General features: G+C 43.2%; 2 protein-coding genes across 14 annotated transcripts in view; one reads left to right on the top strand and one right to left on the bottom strand.

The window, feature by feature from the left end:
- The window catches only part of RSRC1 (arginine and serine rich coiled-coil 1), a 424,026-nt gene extending 412,236 nt beyond the window's left edge, over nucleotides 1–11,790 (bottom strand). For 6 of the 12 annotated variants that reach the window (XM_054552914.2, XM_063722299.1, XM_063722300.1 and 3 more), the window contains exon 1: nucleotides 11,190–11,790. In XM_054552914.2, the coding sequence (XP_054408889.2) occupies nucleotides 11,190–11,742 (553 nt within the window). In that variant the 5' untranslated portion in view covers nucleotides 11,743–11,790. Of the gene's footprint in view, nucleotides 1–6,990; nucleotides 7,128–10,910; nucleotides 10,932–11,128 lie in introns of those variants that run through there. The other 6 variants (XM_054552913.2, XM_063722305.1, XM_063722306.1 and 3 more) reach the window with 5 other exon arrangements.
- Nucleotides 11,791–13,397: 1,607 nt separating this feature from the next.
- On the top strand, nucleotides 13,398–21,008 carry SHOX2 (SHOX homeobox 2). 2 transcript variants are annotated; one of them, XM_063722308.1, is made up of 5 exons: nucleotides 13,398–13,915; nucleotides 14,282–14,490; nucleotides 16,872–16,929; nucleotides 17,235–17,323; nucleotides 18,893–21,008. In XM_063722308.1, coding segments are annotated over exons 1-5 (615 nt in total). In that variant the 5' UTR covers nucleotides 13,398–13,914; the 3' UTR covers nucleotides 19,151–21,008. The 2 variants fall into 2 exon arrangements, with proteins under 2 accessions (XP_063578378.1, XP_063578377.1); XM_063722307.1 differs by having other exon boundaries at nucleotides 13,779–13,915; nucleotides 18,857–21,008.
- Nucleotides 21,009–22,297: the final 1,289 nt, after the last annotated feature.

The raw sequence follows: 22,297 nt of genomic DNA, 5'->3' as shown, positions 1-22,297 counted from the left end.
GTATATCTCATAAAAACTTCAGACACCACGAATATAGAGAAGATCCTAGAAATTTCTAAAGATAAAAAAATATGGGTAGCACAATAAAAGGCATATGGGTTTTCACAACACAGAAAACAAAGGAGACTAGCCTTTAAAATGCTGAGAAAACAAATCTCAACCTAGAATCTCTACCCAGCCAAATCACTGCTCTGCTACCAGATTAGAATAAAGACATTTTCAGACATGTAAGGTCTCAAAATTATACCCCACACTCTCCCCTTTTCATGAAGTTACTAGACAGTGTGCTCCATGAGTAATCTTATACTGAAGATAGGATAGACATCCCAGACTGACAGCATATAAGCGATACATCAATAAACAAGAGAAAAAAAATCATTTCCCTATAGAAGCTTACATTCTAGTACCAGCAATTTTCAAAATGAGGCCTGTAGACCCTTGGAGATCTCTATAACACTTTCAGGGGACTCAAGAAGTCAAAACTATATTCACTATAACACTAAAACATTATTTACCTTTTTCATTGTGCTGACTTTTGCACTGATGGGGCAAACGTAATAGTGGACAAAACTGCTGGCACCTTAGCACAAATCAAGGCAAAGGCACCAAATTATACTTAGTAGTCAGTGTATCCTTCACTGCCATACAGTCACAGTTTAAAAAAAAAAAAAAAAAGCAATTTCAATTAAGAGTGTCCTCAATAAAGCAGTAAAAATCATAAATTTTACTAAATTTCCACTCTTGAGTATATACACGTTTTTTAATATTGTTATGAAATGAGAGATACACATAACTTCTGCCATATATTGAAGAATGCTGGTTATTTCAAGAACAAGCATTTGTGTAACTGAATTGCAACTTGAATTAGCTGCTTTTATTATGAAACATTATTTTATTTTAAAAACTCACTATAATTATGCAGACTTGAGTATCTGGAAAACCTTTTCTCGAAAATGAAGGGATCCTTCCATTTCAAGGAAAACAATATTCGTTGCTGATGATAAAATTCAAGCTCGCAAGCAAAAATTTGAAGTTTAGATAATTTGTACTGCCACCATGAGAATGATAGCTTCTGAATACTTAAAAACTTCCGAGATCATCAGTGATATTAACAAACGTGAATTTTTGATATATAATGAAGTGCGTTAACATTAGAAAGTTATGCCTAACTCAGTGAGCCAATATTTTCCAAATGGCCAATGCAAAATGTCACAAAATCATGCATGGGTAAAGATCCATTCAGAGTGTAAGTCAGACCAATAGATTTTAACATAACGGAGTACCAAAGGTCATCCATATGGTTTCAAAAACCATATTAAAACAGAACTTCAAGAAATTAACACTTAATCAACTTTTGGTGTAATACAAAAGACATAATTACCTGAAAAGGGTTACTAAAACACTTATCTGTGTAAAGCCAGATTTTCTTCATAAACTTCAATCAAAACAATTTATCTCAATAGATTGAATGAAGAAGCAGATATGACAATCCAGCCATCTTCTATTAAACCAGACATTAGAGATATGCAAAAAAGGAAAATAATGCCACTTTTGTCACTAAGTTTGTTTTGGAAAACAGTTATTTTTCATATCAAAGATATTATTTATGTTACCATATTTTGGGTTTATTGTTATTAAGTGAATTCATGAAGATTTCAAAATTTTGTTTTAATTAATAAGGTAAATATTCATAGATATAATCCAAATAAATAAAAGTTATTGGAGTCCTCAACAATGTTTCAGAGTGTAAAGAGACCCTAAGACTAAAATGTTTGAGAACCACTGCTCAAAGATACCTACAGTCATTCCCATTCTCTATTTCTGTCCTTTATACTACATCTCTGACTAAGGCACAAACAAGTAGAAAAAAAGGAAGGGACACAGATCTATCTGTCTTGGGGGTGACCAAAAAAAGAGAACAGGAGAAGGTGAGTATAAATTTTTTATTTGTTCTAATTACAAACAACATAATTTATCTGTAATAGAAAGCTGGTTGATTACATTTAACACAGGTTAATGAAAGATAACAAAATTCTTCCTTGGAACATACCTCAAAATAACAAGAGCCATTTACAACAAACCCACAGCCAATATCATACTGAATGAAAAAAGGCTGGAAGAATTCCTCCTGAAAACCAGCACAAGACAAGGATGTCCTCTCTCACCACTCCTATTCAACATAGTATTGAAAACTCTGGCCACAGCAATCGGGCAAGAGAAAAAAATAAAGGGTATTCGAATAGGAACACAGGAAATCAAATTGTCTTTGTAGATGACATAATCCTATACCTAGAAAATCTCATCATCTCAGCTCAAAAGCTTATTAAGCTGATAAGCAACTTCAGCAGTGTTTCAGGATACAAAATCAATGTGCAAAAATCACTAGCATTCGTATACACTAACAACAGACAAGCAGAGAGCCGAACCATGAATGAACTCCCATTTACAACTGCTATAAAGAGAACAAAATACCTAGGAATACAGCTAACAAGGGAAGTGAAGAACCTCTTCAAGGAGAACTACAAACCACTGCTCAAGGAAATCAGAGAGGACACAAACAAGTGGAAAAACGTTCCATGCTCATAGATAGGAAGAATCAATATCGTGGAAATGGCCATACCACCCAAAGTGACCTAAAGATTCAATGCTATTCCCATCAAACTACTATTAACATTCTTCACAGAATTAGAAAAAAACCATTTCAAAATTCATATGGAACCAAAAAAGAGCCCATATAGTCAAGACAATCCTTAGCAAAAAAGAACAAAGCTGGAGGCATCACGCTACCTGACTTCAAAATATACTACCAGGCTACAGTAACCAAAACAGCATGGTACTAGTATAAAGACAGACACATAGACCAATAGAACAGAATAGAGAACTCAGAAATAAGACCGCACATCTACAACCATCTGTTCTTTGACAAACCTGACAAAAACAAGCAATGAGGAAAGGGCTCCCTATTTAATAAATGGTACTGGGAGAACTGGCTAGCCATATGTAGAAAATTGAAAGTGGACCCCTTCCTTGTATCTTACACAAAAAATTAACTCAAGATAGATTAAAGACTTAAATGTAAAACCCAAAACTATAAAAACCTTAGAAGAAAATCTAGGCAATACCACACAGGACAAAGGCATGGGCAAAGATTTCATGGCAAAAATGTCAAAAGCAATTGCAACAAAAACAAAAATTACAAATGGGATCTAATTAAACTAAAGAGTTTCTGCACAGCAAAAGAAACTATCATCAGAACGAACAGAAAATCTATAGGGGAAAATTTTTGCAACCTATACAACTGACAAAGGTCTAATATCCAGAGTCTATAAGGAAGTTAAACAAATTTACAAGAAAAAAAAAAGCAATCCCATTAAAAAATGGGCAAAGAACATGAACAGACACTTCTCAAAAGAAGACATTTATGCGGCCAACAAACATATGAGAAAAAACTCAACATCACTGATCATTAGAGAAATGCAAATCAAAACTACAATGAGGTATCATCTCATGCTGGTCAGAATGCAATTATTAAAAAGTCAAGAAACAGCCAGGCGCAGTGGCTCACGCCTGTAATCCTAGTACTTTGGGAGGCTGAGGGGGGCGGATCACCAGGTCAGGAGATGCAGATCATCCTGGCCAACATGGTGAAACCCTGTTTCTATTAAAAATACAAAAATTAACTGGGCATGGTGAAGCGTGCCTGTAATCCCAGCTACTCGGGAGGCTGAGGCAGGAGAATTGCTTGAACCAGGGAGTCAGAGGTTGCAGTAAGCCGAGATCGTGCCACTGCACTCCAGCCTGGTGACAGAGCGAGACTCCCATCTCAAAAAAAGAAAAAAAAGTCAAAAAACAACAGATGCCGGCAAGGCTGTGGAGAGACAGGAACACTTTTATTAACAAACTGTTGGTGAGAATGTAAATTAGTTCAACCATTGTGGAAGATGATGTCAGAGGCATCGTCCAGAACGGGTGATTCTTTGAGGAATCACCAGTGTGGTGATTCCCCAAAGACCTAGAACCAGAAATACCATTTGACCCAGCAATCCCATTACTGGGTATATACCCAAAGGAATAGAAATCATTCTGTTATAAAGACACATGCACGTTTATGTTCACTGCAGCATTATTCACAATAGCAAAGACATAAAATCAAACTAAATGCCCATCAATGATAGACTGAATAAAGAAAATGTGGTACATATATACCACAGAATATTATGGAGCCACAAAAAAAGAATGAGATCATCATTTGCAGGGACATGGATGGAGCTGGAAGCCATTATCCTCATCAAACTAACGCAGGAAGAGAAAACCAAACACCGCATGTTCTCACTCATAAGTGGGAGCTGAACATTGAGAACACATGGACCTGGGAGGGGAACAACACACAATGGGGCCTGCGGTGGGGGCAAGGGGGAAGGGAGAGCATCAGGAAAAATAGATAACGCATGCTGGGCTTAATATTTAGGTGCAGTAAACCACCATGGCACATGTTTACCTATGTAATAAACCTGCACATCCTACACATGTACCCCAGAACTTAAAATAAATCCTTCCTTAGAGAAACCAAGAAAAGGTTGAAAAACCACTGTGACAAAACTATAAATATTTCAAGTGACACATTTACATTTCAGAAAAATTACACTGAAATATAATTAATCCCAATAAAAGAAAGCAAAAGGTCACCATATTTCTTTGTTATAGTTAACTTCAAACATTTATTCACAAAAGAGAGTGAATACTAACAGCAAATCACAAGGTAGATCCCAAAATTGTCTTCTCTATAAATGACAGGTACTGAAGTCCTACTCACCACCACAGACATAAACTTACCCCTAGATTTCCACAATGTCATCAGCATGTAATTAAATATACTTGCCAGTTCAAGACATGGTAATCAATTTATATTACATACTCCTAGTAAGGAAGAATTCTTTATACTTAACTCCACCAGTAAGGTGCAATGAATGGAAAGACACACTGATAGTTCTTTCTGATAAGGGCAATGAATGATGAATGGAGCACAGGCTTTTAGAGTCCCACAAGCTAACAATTTTCAATCTATCTGTAGGTGAAAGAGACAACATGGGACAGAGCTCCTATAGCTCTTGGTTTCCTGTTCTCACTCTAGTTCTTCCTGGTTGTAGTCTCATGGTTGCAAAACTCACCCAACTACTCCCACTACAGAATTGAAGCCACGGCATGTAATGACTACAGGAGGAGATCAATTTACAGAAATATCTTAATGTAAAGTTCAGGTGCCTGACTGAAGAGGTAAAGCCAACATGTAGTCATTAAAGAAAAGAGAACTCAAAGGACTACACAAGTAGTTCCTTTGTCCAGTTATTGATAAGGGTACAAGAAGCAGTTATCTCTTTCAGAAAACAAGCAATCAGTTTGAGATAACAAAGATTCCCAAAGGACATGATAGCTTATAATTACTTCTCCACTACTCACTCATTAGTATATCAAACTATAATTTTCTTGATTCTGGACACATGACCAGAAAAAGTGAAAAGAATGGTCATTTCAATGGGAAATCCACCTCAAAGAAGAAAAGTAAAAATGGGGTGAAAACTAACATATTAAGAAATCCATAAACAAGTACACAACTCTTTATCTCAAAAGAGATAAAGAATTCTGTCAAAACACTTCTCCCATCACAATTAAAAACTTGCAAGCATCTCTCTTTTTAAAAAAGCATGATCAATCATAGGAATTTATCCCCAATGGTTTGAACATGAAAGGAGGAAATACAACTATAGATCTACTATAACAACCCGCTTTCAGAACTTTTCCAATTCATAACACCCCTCTTTGTGAGACTGGTTGAGTTGGCAAGGCCAATTAACAGAAGGTGCCAGCTGTTTTTGTCGTTTTCAGATTCTAACATTTTTAGCCCTCTTATTGAAAAACATAAAGTGTTATATCACTTAGTATGAATTTTTGCCTGCAAAGGAAGTGAATATTTATAAACTCTAAGACTAGAGAGGCTCTTAAAGGATACCTAGTTTCCCCCAAGGTTGCAACTGTCACACCTGCTCCAAATCTTAAACCTGGAAACTCTGCTTACCTCCTTCACTTAGAGCTTTTATAATACCTCTAAGTTCAAAGATGACAACTCGAATGCTTTCTTGTGACAACATAAGACATTTGAATTTATTTATCTACTACCTAGTTAGCTGGAACACAATTGGGTTACTGCTAATTCTGAAAGTGTAAAAAAATATTTTTTTGTTTAGGTTTCCAGTGTGCATTTAAAGATACACAACCTCTGAGAGAAAAATTACCTCAAGGTTAACCTAAAATCAAGAGCAGGCAACATGCCTTACGGTGCATTGTAACATCTTGCAAAAGCAAACAGAGCCATATGCTCTTGGTCACATGGCCACCAGTACAGAAGTCAAAGGAATATATAGTGTGTTCAAGGCGAGCATATTTATATTTCAAGAGAGGAACGTCTATTTCACCCTGCACCACTTCTCTCAGCAAGCCAGTGTGAGCCAGAAAGGGTAGGGCGGAATCAGAAAGAGAGCCAGATCTAAGGCAGGGACAGTGGAGTGGATGGGATAGAGGGCACCAGAATCCAGCCTCCCTCTTGCTCCACCCTACCTAGAGCTAGTGAGGAAGCGCCAGGCTTATATTGCAAGATGAGCCAGGAAACCCAAAAGCAGCTATGAAGAGCCAGGAACGTGGGGCGAGGGGAGTCGGCGAACTCTCCGACATGTCCTCAAGACAGAAGGCCAAGCTTGAGGCCTGCGGCCACCCACCCACCCTACAGCCACCAGCCTTGACCCAGGAAGTCCGGAGCCTCCCAGGTGCGGGACGCATGCGCACAATGACACTGCGCACGCCGCGAGGCCACCGCCCACCCGCCACCGACACCGAGCCGCAAACTGCGCCAGGCCCCATGTCGCCTCTCGCCGGATCAGGGCCTCGGAGCCCCGCAGCCACGGGCGCCGTTCCCCAGGCCCTGGTCGTGGGCATCACCTGGGTCCAGACCTTTGGGCTCACACCTTCCGTTGACGTGCAAGCGCCGCAGACCCTGAGTCGTTTCTTTAGATCAGGGCGCCGCCGGCGTCCACCGAACTTGCTTCAGTTTAAGCTCAGCGCCTTCCTGCTTCTAGCGCCAGGCAGCTTCAGCCGAGATACCGAGTGCATCGATGGATGCTGCCAGGCGCTGGGAATGCCGAGGGAGTAGATTGTAACGCTGCCAATTTTTTGTTTGGCGTTTGTTTTGCGTGCCTGTTTATTTTGATTTTATTGTTACCAAAAGCAATAAAGGTGGGACTGGAGAGTGTTATTGTCTTAGTAGTCGTCGTTATCGTCATGGGTAATCAGTAAACAAATCTGCATCGTAGGAAGTTATGTTTATGACACCTACCCGAAACAAAATTGGTTATCTCACGCTGGGGGAGGGGGAAACTCGCCCAACGATAATAAATCATGAGAGTGTGTCTGCATAGAGTCGTGTGTGATTAAATTGTAATGATTTATTTACAAAAATGCATTAAAAGTCGGTGTTTCTTCTGCCCTGAAGGTGAAGGCACTCACAAGTTGAGTGCAAATTAGTTTCTCAGATTAAAGTAACTGGTTAGTAGAGGAATAGGAGAGAGCTGGCCTGAGGCGAGGCGGGGAGCGGTTTCTTCTGAAAGAGAAATCAAATTTGTAGGTGTGTGGAGTTTTTTTATTTAAACCAATAGAAATTAAAGAGACTCAGCATTTTCTGTAATTCATACTACATTACTTGTTTTTCCTTACATGAAAATTTTTCCTCATTTAAGCAAAGCTAAAAAGATAAATAAATTGTTGGCCTGGGTTTTGGTCGACTATGAGAATCAGCTCATTCACCTCTGCTAGATAACCAAGCGACAGTTTTCCGCAGACATTTGAGATGGTGAAAAATCACCTCCACAATATATTTTTCATAAATAATGTACCTTAACTAGCCAGTTTTGAGGCACCGTTTTAAAACTTAACTACTACAACACTACGTGTATATTTTAAATAATTCAAGAGCTGGGAAAACCCTTGGGGTCCTGAATTTTATTGGAACCTGTGCATCTGTCCACAGACTGTCAGCTGAGCTTTACCATAAATTTTTTTTTAAAACAAAAACTGTATTTTGAAATGTCCTGTCTCTGGAAGATATTTGCTGTTTAATGAAACAACATCATTGGAACTTTGTGAGCATTTATTAGTATATGAATTCAAAACATTGAAATATTTTTTAAAGTAACTTCCCTTAGGCCAGTGGGAATCTGTGGTCAGACACTGAAGATTTCTCATAGCTCCATCTGTTATCAACACTACTATTCCTAAGTATGCAATGAGCCAAAAAGCTGAGATCATGGGAAAATCTATTGGTTTGAATTACACAATAGTTGTGTCTGTGACTTCCCTGATTACCTTTAAAGTGGTCATCTTTCCCTCAAGCTCAGTGGATGAAATATGAGTTCAAACCTAAAAGTCATGTACTTAAAAAGGCAAACAGGTAGCTGGTGGGTCTCCTGATTCCTTAACCGACTTCTAACAGTGGTTATTTTTGAGTTATTTGTGAATATGTATTTAACACCTCAGTTTGAGAGCACCTTGAGTACTATATCCTCTTAGCTCACCCCATTACTGGCCCTTCTGCTAAATAATCTTAAAAACAGATTTTTACAAAGGACTAAAGTTGTATGATTATTTTCCTCTGATAATATCAGAAAATAGTTACAGAGAATAACACAAGACTCAATGTGAAATTGTTTTTAAATTCGTATAACTTTGGAAACTTTGTCCCTTTTGTGGTGTAACAAAACAAAAGCAAGTACTGATACAATGTATTCATACCTAAAAGCTATAGCTGCGGAAAAATTATAGACATTAGCTCTCCTAAAAGTGGCAAAAAATGAAATGTTTTAAAAAGGCAAAACGTTTCTAAAAAGTATGATATCCATAATCCTTAAATTCACCAAACATGAACATTTTAATGTGAGTATTGTAGTATAACATAAGGTTATATCCAGCTTCTATTTACATCTATTTGAGAAACACTAATATATTAAGTTATAATTGTGTTCTCTTTTTGCAAGTGTTTCAGGTTGTTTTGATGGAACTTCTTAAATTATCTGCTAATTCGATGCCTTAACCAATATATGGAAGATATACATATGAATGTTCTGTAATTCCTCTTATTTTTACTAAGAGTATTAGGTCCAAAATAATGATCAAGTTACCTTTAACTTCCAGAAAGTCTGCATTAATATTCAGAGTACTTGAAAATGTCCCCTAAGCCACACTTAAATAGGTATATTTGTTTACACACTTAAATATAACTTATTATATGTAAATATTCTTTTGTGAGTATGTATTTGCATAGCCACACTTCTCACAGCAAGCCCTGTCCGGCACAATACAAATGACTAAGGAATATAGATGTTCCTCTAATGTAACAAACCGTTCCGATGAAAATAGCCCAGAAATAGAATTTTAAATCGTAAGCGGGGGGCGGGGGGGGGGGGAGAGAGACCTTTACTCCTGGCGAGCGTCTCTTTTTTAGCACTCCGCAATAAATGAAATTAGAGGGGGTACAAACTTAACGTCGATTTTTTTTTTCAGACTCGAAGAGGGATAATCTTTTGTTTTTCAAATTAGTAAATAAACTCGGATGTTTCCCAAGATGCTAAAGAAGTCCTGTAATTCACCATAGAGGGGTCTGGGTGCAGAGAGTAAGGGAGAAGGGTGGGAGTTCTGAGACCTCAGAGAGGAAACGAACGAAGTCGAGCTGTCCTTGACCGGGCGCTAAGGAAACACTTTAAAATGAGATCTGTCAGCTAACAGCTGCTCGGGAAACTTGTTAAATCGACCGGTCCCTTTTAACGGGGTCTGTCCATAGAGGAGTCAGCTGGGCTCCAGGACTCGAATAATAGAGCGAATAACACGGACCGAGGGGCGAGAAGCTTGGAGAAGACCCGGACTCAGCCTGCCTACGAGCCGGGAAGCTCCTAAGAGAAGCTGCGCGGGTCGGAGAAGGTGCAGGCAACCCTGACTCTGGGCAGGATGATGCTGGGCGGTGGAGCTACGGCCGGCAGGGGTGGGATTGTGAGGGAGAGGCGGGGATGCAGAATTGGGATGCAGAGTCAGTATGCGGGGCCTGTAAACTGCTGGGCGGTTGATGCAGGGCAGGGACGAGGAAAAGCAATGCAAAGCTGAGCATTGCGAGGCACCCTGACTCGAAGCAAGGCTGTAGGGAACGATGCAGTGTCGGGATACCTGACTGACTCTAAGAGCTGCGCACTTGTCAGTTTCCTCTTGGCCCCACCCCGCGGGGTCTATCCAGCTCCCCAGTGTTTAACTAAGTCGTGACACCAACGCAAAATCCACGCCTAATTAAATTAATTAGGGATTCTTGTCAATCCTGGATTAATGGCCAAGAGCACAGGCGGCAGGGGCTATCTGAAAACCTGAGCGGCCGGGGACCGGCCTTCTCTCCCCGCCCCCTCCAGTCCCTCTGTGCTGCCCTACCACTCCAGCCCCAGCCCGCCCGAACTCCAATCTCTCTCTCTCTCTTCTCTCTCTCTCTCTCTCTCTCCTTTTCCCCTCCCCAACCCCCGGTAGAGGCGCGACTGCTACCCGGGAAGGGGGCTCACTCCGAGTTGCGAGGGGAGGTAATTTACTCAGAACAAGAGGCCGCCTTTAGGAAGTATAAATAGTGAGACTTCAAGCGCAGCGTCGCTATCAGATCTGAACTCTCCGCAGGAAGAATTGTCAAAGATCTTAACATTGAACAAGCGCGCTCCGGCAGGGAAGCATCAGTTCCCATTTCCCTCCGGCGGCCCCCGCCCCTTCTCTTCTCCTCCTCCTCCTCCCTCTCCTCCTCACCCTTCTCCCCCTCCTCCTCCTCTTCCTCCTCCTCCTCTTCTTACTTCTTTTTCTCCTTCTACTTCTCCTCCTCTTTCTTCTTTCTTCTCCTCTTTTTCTTCTTCTTCCTCCTCCTCCCTCTCCTCCCCCACCTCTTGTCCCATTGATGTGTTATTATTGGGGGGGCTGGAGCAGTAAAAAAAGAAGAAGGAAAAAAAGAGCGGGGCTCTGCTGGCAGAGGTTGAGCGCCGGGCTGACGTGCGGCGGCGATGGAAGAACTTACGGCGTTCGTCTCCAAGTCTTTTGACCAGAAAGTGAAGGAGAAGAAGGAGGCGATCACGTACCGCGAGGTGCTGGAGAGCGGGCCGCTGCGCGGGGCCAAGGAGCCGACCGGCTGCACCGAGGCGGGCCGCGACGACCGCAGCAGCCCGGCAGTCCGGGCGGCCGGTGGAGGCGGCGGCGGAGGAGGCGGAGGCGGAGGCGGAGGAGGCGGAGGAGGTGTAGGAGGAGGAGGAGCAGGCGGAGGAGCTGGAGGAGGGCGCTCTCCTGTCCGGGAGCTGGACATGGGCGCCGCGGAGAGAAGCAGGGAGCCGGGCAGCCCGCGACTGACGGAGGGTAACGACCTGACTGACCCTCGGCAGCGGTTCCCCTTTCCGCCTTCCTGACTCCTCTTGGGCGGGAGAGGACTCCGAGGCCCAGCGGGGAGGGGAGAGGGACACGGAGAGGGCCCTGGACCCCAGCTTTGTCAGCTAGAGTGATAGTGGAAGGGTGGGGGTCCGGTGGTATGCTCGGTCGTGGGTGGGGTCCTAGTGTGTTGTGGGGGTGGTGGGGGGGGGGGGGAAGCGTGTGGGGTTTGTGCGCGCCCTTCCCAGATGTTCCCATTCCACCGAAATGCATTTTTCACCAGCCGGAGGATGGGCCCGCAGCCCGGATGGCCCGCAGGCGGACGTGGAAGTTCGCGGGGCTGGGCTGCAGGGGGGGTGCTGGACCAGACGGCGGGACTAAAGCTAGCCTCTAGCGCAGAGTTTGCCGGGAGGGAGAAGGGGCAGAGGTGGAAAGCTTAACCCTCCGGTCGCCTCGGTATTTGGGGCCGCCAAGACCCCTCGAACTCCGCAGAGCCCCTGAATCTTTGAATCTTAGGGCCAAAACTTCCCATTCTCTTTCAAGGTAGAAGGAAGCCAACGAAAGCTGAGGTCCAGGCTACGCTGTTTCTCCCGGGCAAGGCGTTTCGGTTTCTTGGTGTGTTGGGGGCGGGGGGGCGGGGAAGGTGGGGATCTATATTTACACAATTCCTTTAGTGTTTTCAATCACCCAGTACTCGGTTCTCTTAGAGCAAAAATCCTTTGGTGCTAGCTCAGTGTTAGGAAACGTCTTTATCTCAATAGCAGAGCGTTCTATACCAATTCAAAGGGGTTCAACAATAAAATTGATTTGGCACTTGGTGCCTGCAGTAACTGGTGTACTGCCATATTTTTCCAATTAAGAAAATACGTGGCATGCGTGGAATCACATATTTAAGCAAGCAATTAAGTTGTTTATGACACGGTCTGTTCCTGTTTAGATCATTACTTGGAAATTTGGGGACAAAAATAGAGATTTTATTAAGTCTATTGATCAACCTGAAATTTGGACATCTCCTCAAAGCCCCAAAACTTTGAGTGGCATCCACTGTGTAGATGACATGTAATAGACAAAGCCTTCCCACCTCATTGGCAGAATCTGAAGGGCGTGTTTTCATATTTAAATTTCAATACAATATCAGTAAAAATACTTTGCTATTAAATTGGCCCATAATGTTTACTATAATGTTATCCACTTCCTTCCTAAAGAAAGGACAAATGTCCACAAAACTAACTCTGAGAACTGGAAAATACGGCAATATTTAAGATCACCGTAGCTAGAATGCCCAGCAGGGCCGAGATCTAGCGACTCTTCTTCCTCCAAACCAGCACCAGGTCTTCCTAAATTTGTAAAGTGGTGGAGTTACCGTCAAGGTGCCCAGCGCAGCCTCCCGGCCATGAGTCCACAACTACAGGCCCGAACTACAGGTTCGCCAGCGCGCCTGATGGCGAGGTTCAGGTCTGAACCCCCGGCGGGCGCAGTTTCTGGGATTGTCGATTTCCAAGCTCAGGGCAAGTATTAATTTCTCTGCAGACCGGCTCTTCCGGAAATGATTTTTAACTCCCATGCTGGCCTGGATCCTGCGCTGGGAAGAACTGCAAACAGCCTCGACTATCTAAACTCAGCTTTGACTTCTTAAAAACCGGAGTCTCTGATTCGGGCGCAGAGGATAGAAGTTCCAGGGGGATATATATATGGTGGCTCTATATACTCACACTAGAAGAGCTCCTGTTTTTAAAGGGAGGAGAAGGACAGGAAAGTGGCAACGGATGTGTGCAAACCCAGAGCAGAAAAATGCATATTTTATTAAACATCCGAGCTGCTGGTTGCATGAAAAGGCTTTGAGCAACCAATAGAAACCGAGGATCGCGAATATTCCGCTTGAACCTGTTGATCTCTGTGGGTTAAGCGTTTAGGGTCGAGTCTGCGTTTCCACGAGGGAGGGCGAAGAGAGAACAGAAAGAGCGGTTGCTTTCGCCCGCCACCGGAGGCTGGTTTTCCGCCTCCTGCCTTCTGGCCCGGCTTGGGCGGCGAGCCCTTTGGGCGGCCAACATGGCGTGGGCGCCTGTGCTCGTGCGACCCCGGTCGGGCAGGGGGGACGGAGATTACCTGGCTGTCCGGGGGACCTTATGCAGGGTTTGGCCCGATCCCAGGGGCAGCGAGGGGCGTCTGCGGATGCTGCTCCTTGTGCGGCACAACACCGGGGTCTGTTGCTCTCGCTGATACCTTTCGGCCCAATTGTTCCTAAATTAGACCAGCAAGTTTGCGGTAGGCAGAGAGCCAGAGGTGGTGAGAGCTGGCCTGAGAACGAGCCAGCCTTCTGGGAATGGCCGGTGTGAGAGGCCAGTGGGTGGCCTTGCCGCGCCCTTATGTCCAGACCTTGCTCTGTGAGAGGCCTGGCGCTGCGCCTTTGATTTCTGTGATTGCTCCGGAGAAAGTGAGTGCGAAAGTGAGTGGAAAGCATTTGGTGTTTGCCGGGGAAGGCCGGTGACTGTGGGGTGGATAGTGAGGCGGTGAGTCGAGGTACATTTGTGGAGGAGGTGGTGGATGACTGCCCACCTTGCCCCAGGCGGCCGCTCAGACTTGACCTTTGCGCTTCCCCGGGATATTCTTCCTCCGGGTGGGGTGAGAAGCCGGACCAGGATTCCACGAGGGGGAAGGATTCTCTATTCTTTTTTGCGACAAATCTGGTAACAGGATTTGCTGTGCTGTTTTCGTCCGTGTGTGTGTGTGTGTGTGTGTGTGTGTGCGTGTGTGTGTGTTCGTGTGTGTTCGTGTGGATGCACGTGTGGCCCCGCTGGGGTGCCCCCTCCAGTGTCCCCGGAGCTGAAAGATCGCAAAGAGGATGCGAAAGGGATGGAGGACGAAGGCCAGACCAAAATCAAGCAGAGGCGAAGTCGGACCAATTTCACCCTGGAACAACTCAATGAGCTGGAGAGGCTTTTTGACGAGACCCACTATCCCGACGCCTTCATGCGAGAGGAACTGAGCCAGCGACTGGGCCTGTCGGAGGCCCGAGTGCAGGTACCCAGCTGCCAGGAGGTCCAGGGCCCAGGGAGCAGAGAGAGCCTGGGGTTGGAAAGAGGCTTGGGGGACACACTCGGGAAGTGGCTGTTCTAGTGTGTGCTGTAAGATGAGAAGGAAAGAGATATCTTTACTAGAGGTCTTATTTTCCAAAGTAGATCTTAGTCCTATAGCATTCCCCTCCCTTTTTTTTTTTTTTTTTTTTTCCATCCTAACATATGTTCCCAGAAGAAGAAAGCTGTGCTGGGCTTTCTCCCAGAGTTTCTATAAACCACACCCCCCTTGCCTCGCGCTGACTTTAATGTGGTTTAATCCTAATGGGCCTACTTTTATAAGGCTTTAAAAAAAAAATCCCACAGAAAACGTTTTATCTCTGGATGCCTTAAAAGTTCCAAGGAGTATTTTGCCCTCTGGAGTTGGATTTCCTTGAAGATCTGCTCTGCAGGGTCTAGGTTTGTCAAGCGGATATCCCAATTAGGTTTATAGATGTGCAGACTATAAAGAAAATTAGTAACTGTTAAGTGCAGAAATTTACAGTCTGCTGTTAGCAGTCGATATCAAACTGTGTGTGAAATAGCGGAGAAATAAACGCGTTTTGGTCACTCTTTGTTCATTCGTTTAACCAAGGCAACGAAACTGACCCTAAATAAATTAGATTTTAAAACAAACCACATATATTAGTATTTATATTTCCAAAGCCTGCCCTCCAGCGCGTGCCATATCCAATGAAGTTGGGACTGAAACAGATTTTCTTTATTGGTTGTGGAGGCAAATGTAATAGCAAAAATAGGCTTTGGGGGCATTTAAAAGAGCAAATTGTGTGCATTCACATACACATATCCTTCTAGCTTTAGGGGGAACAAATTTAAATGTTTCAGATTGTATTTCCGCTCAAATAATAAAATAGAATAAAATGATAGTCATTATTTGTTTGAACACATGGAGCAGTTTTAGGCCCGCACATCTGCAGCTGTTACAAAGTATCGCTGTAACAGATACTCCCTCAGTCTCTGGGCACAGAGACCACCATCTGTAGCAAACTATGCACAATTCTTAAGGGGCTTCCCCACATCTTGTAATAGGATCAGGAAAAAAAAAAAAACAGAGCAGTCACGTTGAAGAGGAAAAGTAATAATAGGCTGCCTTGGTCATCACAGCATCAGCAGCAGAGCCTTCCTTTTTAAGCCTCTCCTGCTTTGCTCTGTGCACTGAGATCTCCAGAGGCTCAGCAACCCCTTAAAAACATGATGATAATTATTACAGTTATGATTATTAGTATCTTAATTCCAACTCTTCTAGGTGAACAAAAAGGCAAGAAGCCTCAGGCCATGTGAATTACAGAAAGGATGCCACCCTGGCACAAAATCCACCCTCTGTTATACCAAATAGCAGAGAAATTTTTGAAGATTTACATTGACTATGACACTTGCTTTCAAAAACATACCAATGAAAGCTCTGAAGCAGTATTTTTACTTTAACGGGGTTTTTAAAACTTTAATTTGTGAGTCAATCAATATGCTTTATTATTGAAAGTGGAATACAAAAGCACGCTTTATTTGAATTTTAAAAAATCTGTCATACTGCCTGTAAAAGTTGTCAAGTTTAAGCAGGTAACATCCAGGAGAACAAAGTACCTAAGAGTTACTTGCTTTAAACATACTTCACTCTCCTTTTGCTGAGTGCTCTTCTTTTTTTCTCTTAAGAAGTGAACTTTATTGTTGTTTCATACTTTTATTTACATTTTAGTTATTTTCTACATGTTTTCCTACTATCCTAACTGCAAGCAGTGGCTTTTTCTAAAGAAGCAAATTAGATTATCATGATAATGGTGCACAATTATTCTGCTACTGTGTTTCACTCTGCTGCACAGAGGAACAGAGAAATTCTAAACTTCTTTGGAGTGAGGCTTTTATGACACTAATTACCTCTCCCCAACCCTTACAACTCCTTCTCCGCAAAAGAGTCATTATTTGCTCTGGTGTTTCGTTTTTCTTTAAGACGAAGCTAATTAACATTATAGGCTATTAATGAACACATTCTTCTCAGGTCTTAACTGGGCAAATATCTAAACACATTATCATGTTGGTATCAGGTACCAAGCAGAGTTTTAGGCCACGGGTACTCTGTTATGTGAAAAGATGAAATGAGGACTAATAGTAATCCATCTTGTGAAAGTCTATAAAATCTATCTTTCTATTTCTGTAGTTAATTTACATGTTTAACTTTGGAATTTGAGGCTGTTTTATACTATTCAAAGATTGCTTGCTGTATCTCCCAGTTCTTATCTAAGCCACGACTCTTTTCTCTTTGTACTCTTGTAATTTAAAAAAAATTTTAGTCATAACATCTAGGTTTTATTTTTTTCCCCCTCCAACCTATAGGTTTGGTTTCAAAATCGAAGAGCTAAATGTAGAAAACAAGAAAATCAACTCCATAAAGGTATGCTTCTTATACAAGGAACATTTGATAGTCTGAGCAAAGAGAGAAGTAGTGAATATTACTATTACAATGACAGAAAAAAAGAAACCTCAAAAATGACAATAGTTCTTGACTTAATAATCTTCAAAGGCTGTTAACGGAGTCCTAAAGTTTGGGAGTAAGTTATATTTATTCAAATTTTGGATGCAGTTTAGAAAGATAATAGTCCATTTTCAAAGGAATTAGTTCTATCTTGTACCATTTGGAACCCTGAAAAATGCTACAAATGTTAACCTCATATTATTTTTCTTTTGTACTTTTTACAGGTGTTCTCATAGGGGCTGCCAGCCAGTTTGAAGCTTGTAGAGTCGCACCCTATGTCAACGTAGGTGCTTTAAGGATGCCATTTCAGCAGGCAAGTACAGCCTAGTTTCAAGCTGTTTTTAAATATAAAAATACCTGAATGTTTGCTTGAACTGTTGAACATCACCTGTCTCTGAGCCCAGCTGTCAATGTCTGCATAGTTGGAGAATCATTTTGAGATGATATAGTGGACCCACTACTCTTTAAAAACCTATACGGTATTAAGGGCCTGAATGCCTAGTCCCTTCTGTCCTCATGGGAACCCCTGAAGGGGCCTGGGGGCAGTAACTGGTCCTTTAAAAATACACTAAAGATTGCCCTTAGAGAGAGAGGAAGGAAAAGCCTTTTGATTAAGATTTTGTCAAAACCAATACAGAGGTTAGTCCTAAGGTATTTCTAAGGCAACCCTCTAGATACTTTTCTAGGTATTTTCTACCTCTTAGTCACATTAAATAACTGACAGAAGAAAAATAAACACAAGTACTACCAGCTCATACTTTCGTTTCTTCTTTCTTTTGTTTTTAATCTGTTTCTGCAAACAAAGCTTCATCTCTAGTAAAGAGAGAAGTCTTGGTCTTCCCAGGGCTGCCCTGCCTTTGCAATCCCTTAGCCATAAAGAAACCTTTAAGAGTACATTTTAAAAGGACAGCCTGCAGCAATGATTTAATCCTGGGAAATCCCAGTGCTCTGAACTCCCCGCTTTCCAAGCCTGAGGGCGAAATCCTTTCCCAACCAGTGTCTGACCTTCCCTATCCTCAGCCAGGACCCCTGCTTGGCATGGCTGTGATGTCATGAATTAGCTCTCAGTCTCCAGTGACTTCGACCGGGGAGACACATAGGTGTGCCCATGAATTGAGAGTCGGTGTTAGGGAGATCTTAGCTCTCTTGGTGCCACAGGACTCTGGCATCCTGATGCTTGGCTTTGGAAACAAGAGAGAATGCCTGAAGAAAGAGGGAGGGGTGACTTTAAAAGGAGACCTTTACTACTCAAAAGGTAATCTTTGGGCCAGAAGCAACATCGTCTGGGAGATTGTTAGAAATTCAGAATCTCAGGCCCCAACCTAGACCTTGTGAATCCGAATCTAAATTTTAACGAGATCTCTGGGTAATTGTCATGGCAATAAAAGTTAGAAGTACCGACTCACAATTGTGCCTATTGTGGCGAAGACGGAGTAACTTCCCTGAATGACATTAAAAAGTTGCGTAGTTTGCTTGTTGATACTCCGTTGTTTTGGTAGTGGGGTAAGAGATGCATGGCAGCATCAAGAGAAGAGGGTAAGGATCCTCACCCGCAGTGTTTCCAATATACCATTTCAGCCCAGTTCCCAGGGGAGACGGCCACATTCCTGCAGAAGGGGGTTCCCGGGGTCTGGGGAAATAAGCCTACCCTAAGCGAGTTTCGGAGACCCAGGGGACACTGGAGTATCCATGTGGAACCCCAGATTCAGCAACAGGCTGAGAAGGTCACTGTCGGAACAAGATGCACAGCCAAATGCCCTCTCCCCGTGCCCAAACACAACCCAACTCTCTCTCTGGCCAAGCTGGACGCCGTTAATGCTCTGTTTCTATTCTGTTGTCACCCTAGGATAGTCATTGCAACGTGACGCCCTTGTCCTTTCAGGTTCAGGCGCAGCTGCAGCTGGACAGCGCTGTGGCGCACGCGCACCACCACCTGCATCCGCACCTGGCCGCGCACGCGCCCTACATGATGTTCCCAGCACCGCCCTTCGGACTGCCGCTCGCCACGCTGGCCGCAGATTCGGCTTCCGCCGCCTCGGTAGTGGCGGCCGCAGCAGCCGCCAAGACCACCAGCAAGAACTCCAGCATCGCCGATCTCAGACTGAAAGCCAAAAAGCACGCGGCAGCCCTGGGTCTGTGACGCCAACGCCAGCACCAATGTCGCGCCTGCCCCGCGGCACTCAGCCTGCACGCCCTCCGCGCCCCGCTGCTTCTACGTTACCCCTTTGAGACCTCGGGAGCCGGCCCTCTTCCCGCCTCACTGACCATCCCTTGTCCCCTTTCGCATCTTGGACTCGGAGAGCCAGACTCCACGCAGGACCAGGGATCTCACAAGGCACGCAGGCTCCGTGGCTCCTGCTCGTTTTCCTACCGGAGGGCCTAGAATTCGGTTTTGTAGGAGCGGGTTTGGGGGAGTCTGGAGAGATACTGGACAGGGGAGTGCTGGAACCACGGAGTTTGGCTCACCGCAAAGCTGCAACGATGGACTCTTGCATAGAAAAAAAAATCTTGTTAACAATAAAAAAATGAGCAAACAAAAAAATCGACAGACAAACCGGAGAGAAAAAGAGAAAGGGAACTTATTTCTTACTGCTATTTGGCAGAAGCTGAAATTGGAGAACCAAGGAGCAAAAACAAATTTTAAAATTAAAGTATTTTATACATTTAAAAATATGGAAAAACAACCCAGACGAATCTCGAGAGACTGGGGGGAGTTACCAACTTAAATGTATGTTTTTAAAAATGCGCTAAGAAGGCGAAGCAGAAAGAAGAGGTATACTTATTTAAAAAACTAAGATGAAAAAAGTGCGCAGCTGGGAAGTTCACAGGTTTTGAAACTGACTTTTTTCTGCGAAGTTCACGTTAATACAAGAAATTTGATGAGAGAGGCGGGCCTCCTTTTACGTTGAATCAGATGCTTTGAGTTTAAACCCACCGTGTATGGAAGAGCAAGAAAAGAAAATATTAAAACGGGGAAAGAGAAAAATAATATTAACACAAAAAAATGCCACAGACAATGATTTCTCTGAGAAATTATTATGGCAAAACTGTCTGGACTGCTGACAGTAAATTCTGGTTTGCATGTTACTTGTATTCCATTGATGGTGTGTCTCCTCCCCCTTATCTCCCATGCACTCACTCCATTTTGATCTTCACTATGAAAAACAATACCAAAAGCATCTGGAAATTGATATATATATATCCATATATATATCATATATTTGCCATATATATATGTGTGTGTGTGTATATATATATATATATATATATATATATATATATATATATTTATTTGCCCTGTCTTTGATCCTGGGGAACAAAAGAAAAAGTCAGAAAGGGAGAAAATTACACTCATTGTCCTAAGAAGACAGAGGTGGGCAGAATATGTGGGGAAAGGAAAAAGAAAACAAGACCACCAAATGAAATAATGAAGGTACAGCGCCTCGCTGTGCCAGACACAGTAGGCGCTCAATCAGTATTAGTTGCCACCATTCCCTTTTTCTTGTGTTCCTTCTTGTTGGTTTCCTGAAGTCCTATTTGAAGACAGTGCTTTATTTCCCCCTCTCTATCCCGTCAAATTCACCTTAAATAACACCCAGCTAGATACAGGCACTAGGTTTGTGTAAGATATGTTGATACACACGAACAAAGTTTATTTTGGCTATAATGTGTGGACTGACTTTCAACATTTGCATTTTATCTCACAAAGGTGTATCTATTCAAGTAACTTTGTTTTTGTGTGTGTGTGTGTGTGTGTGTTTGTTTTTTCTTTTGGTTGTTTGTTTCAATTCATGTAGCTATTTAAACTGGGATACCTTGGACTAAGCCAGTCTGTATCCCAATTCGCTAGCAAGCCTAAGTTTGTGGGTTTTTGTTTTTGTTTTTGTTTTACCTTCTAATTTACAAGAAAGAGAAAAAGCTCTTCTAACTGAACTTTGGTATGCGGTTGAGCTTTGTAACTATTTGTTCTCCATGAAAACAAAATTATTTATATTTGACATATTTTTTTCTAGTGTATTAAGTTATTTTAAACAAAAGATGTTATCTCATGACGTGTTGTCAGTACAAAATGTGTCGCCTCCAATTCTGTTAAACCTTTTAAGTAAGTGCCAAGTTATTAATTGAAGACACTTTGCGATCAATTGAATGAAAATATCGTTTCATTTGATGGGGTTCGCGTCATCTTTGTTCCTGATACTATTAAAATATCTGGGATAGTCTTTCCCTTTTCCCTTTTGATTAATGCGTATCACTCTCTCGAATATACCAACTTGGAAAAGCGCTTGCCTCTGCTGTTACGTGCCGCAGTCAAGGGGCAGTAAGAAGGGTGGCTCTGTGGCTGTCGCTAGCGCTGAGCACATTTCCGCCGGCCCCCTCCATTTTATCCACCCAACATAGAAACGCGGTTATACCAAATTAATGAAATAACAGATAAGAAGTAAAATAACATAGGATAGAGTAACTTCCTTCCCCAAGATGGACTCTCGTTATTCGTTTTGCTATAATTGCAACCTTTATCTGGGGACACTTTTGGGAAGAAGGAAGGAGGGATCCTGCGGGGCGAAATCAGCCTGGGTTTGGTATGGCATAATCGACAATCAGTCCCAGTTCGTTGACCCTCTCTGGAGCGGGGCAGGTGCTGACTTCGGAGCGGGAAAACAGCCGCAAAGGCGGGCAGGCCAGGGCACTGTGGAGGGCGGATTCCCCATCTGACACTCCTGTTTAGGGTTGGCTGAAGCAGCTTCTTCGTTGATTAAATTTAGAAGGTGGAAGCCAGAATCGGGTTTAGGAAAAGCCTGGCCTTGAAAATAATGAGGAGCTCTCTCTCCCCATGTCGTGGCCCCCTTCTTCTGGAAGAAATCCCACTAGTAAAGCCCAAAGGTGCTGCCTGTGTGCGGATAGATGGAGACTTTGAAGACGGCCCTGACCATGTCCAAGGCAGGAACTTTCCTTCCCGCGCAGGCTCTTGTGATGACGGGACCTTCCGCAAAGATTGAAGGTGTCCTGAGCGTCCCCTGGGACCCCCCACCCTGGTGCTGGAGGGTGCGTAAAACCCCTGCCAAAGCCCCACATCCTCCAGCAGTGTTCCCCACCACCCCCACTTGGCCCTCTCCCAGGTCTTAGCTCGTATTCAAAGCCGTTCCTCAGCATAGACGTGGGCGATAGGTTTCTTTCTTTTAACTTTCAAAGACCACTGAACAGGATTTGGGCCGTATTCAGTGCGCAGGCCTTGCGGGTCTCCTGGTTGATGAACGTGGGTAGTTTTTATAATAAACATCTGCCTGCG

The sequence above is a fragment of the Pongo abelii genome, chromosome 2, assembly GCF_028885655.2.
Source record: "Pongo abelii isolate AG06213 chromosome 2, NHGRI_mPonAbe1-v2.0_pri, whole genome shotgun sequence".
NCBI lineage: Eukaryota > Metazoa > Chordata > Mammalia > Primates > Hominidae > Pongo > Pongo abelii.
This window is presented reverse-complemented; position numbering and strand designations above follow the sequence as displayed.

Excerpts from the sequence above, each read along its gene's own strand:
- SHOX2 (XM_063722307.1), top strand. Across the intron at positions 14,491-16,871 it reads TGTCGGAGGCCCGAGTGCAG|GTTTGGTTTCAAAATCGAAG; the intron begins GTACCCAGCTGC and ends TCCAACCTATAG. Across the intron at positions 17,324-18,856 it reads TAAGGATGCCATTTCAGCAG|GATAGTCATTGCAACGTGAC; the intron begins GCAAGTACAGCC and ends TTGTCACCCTAG.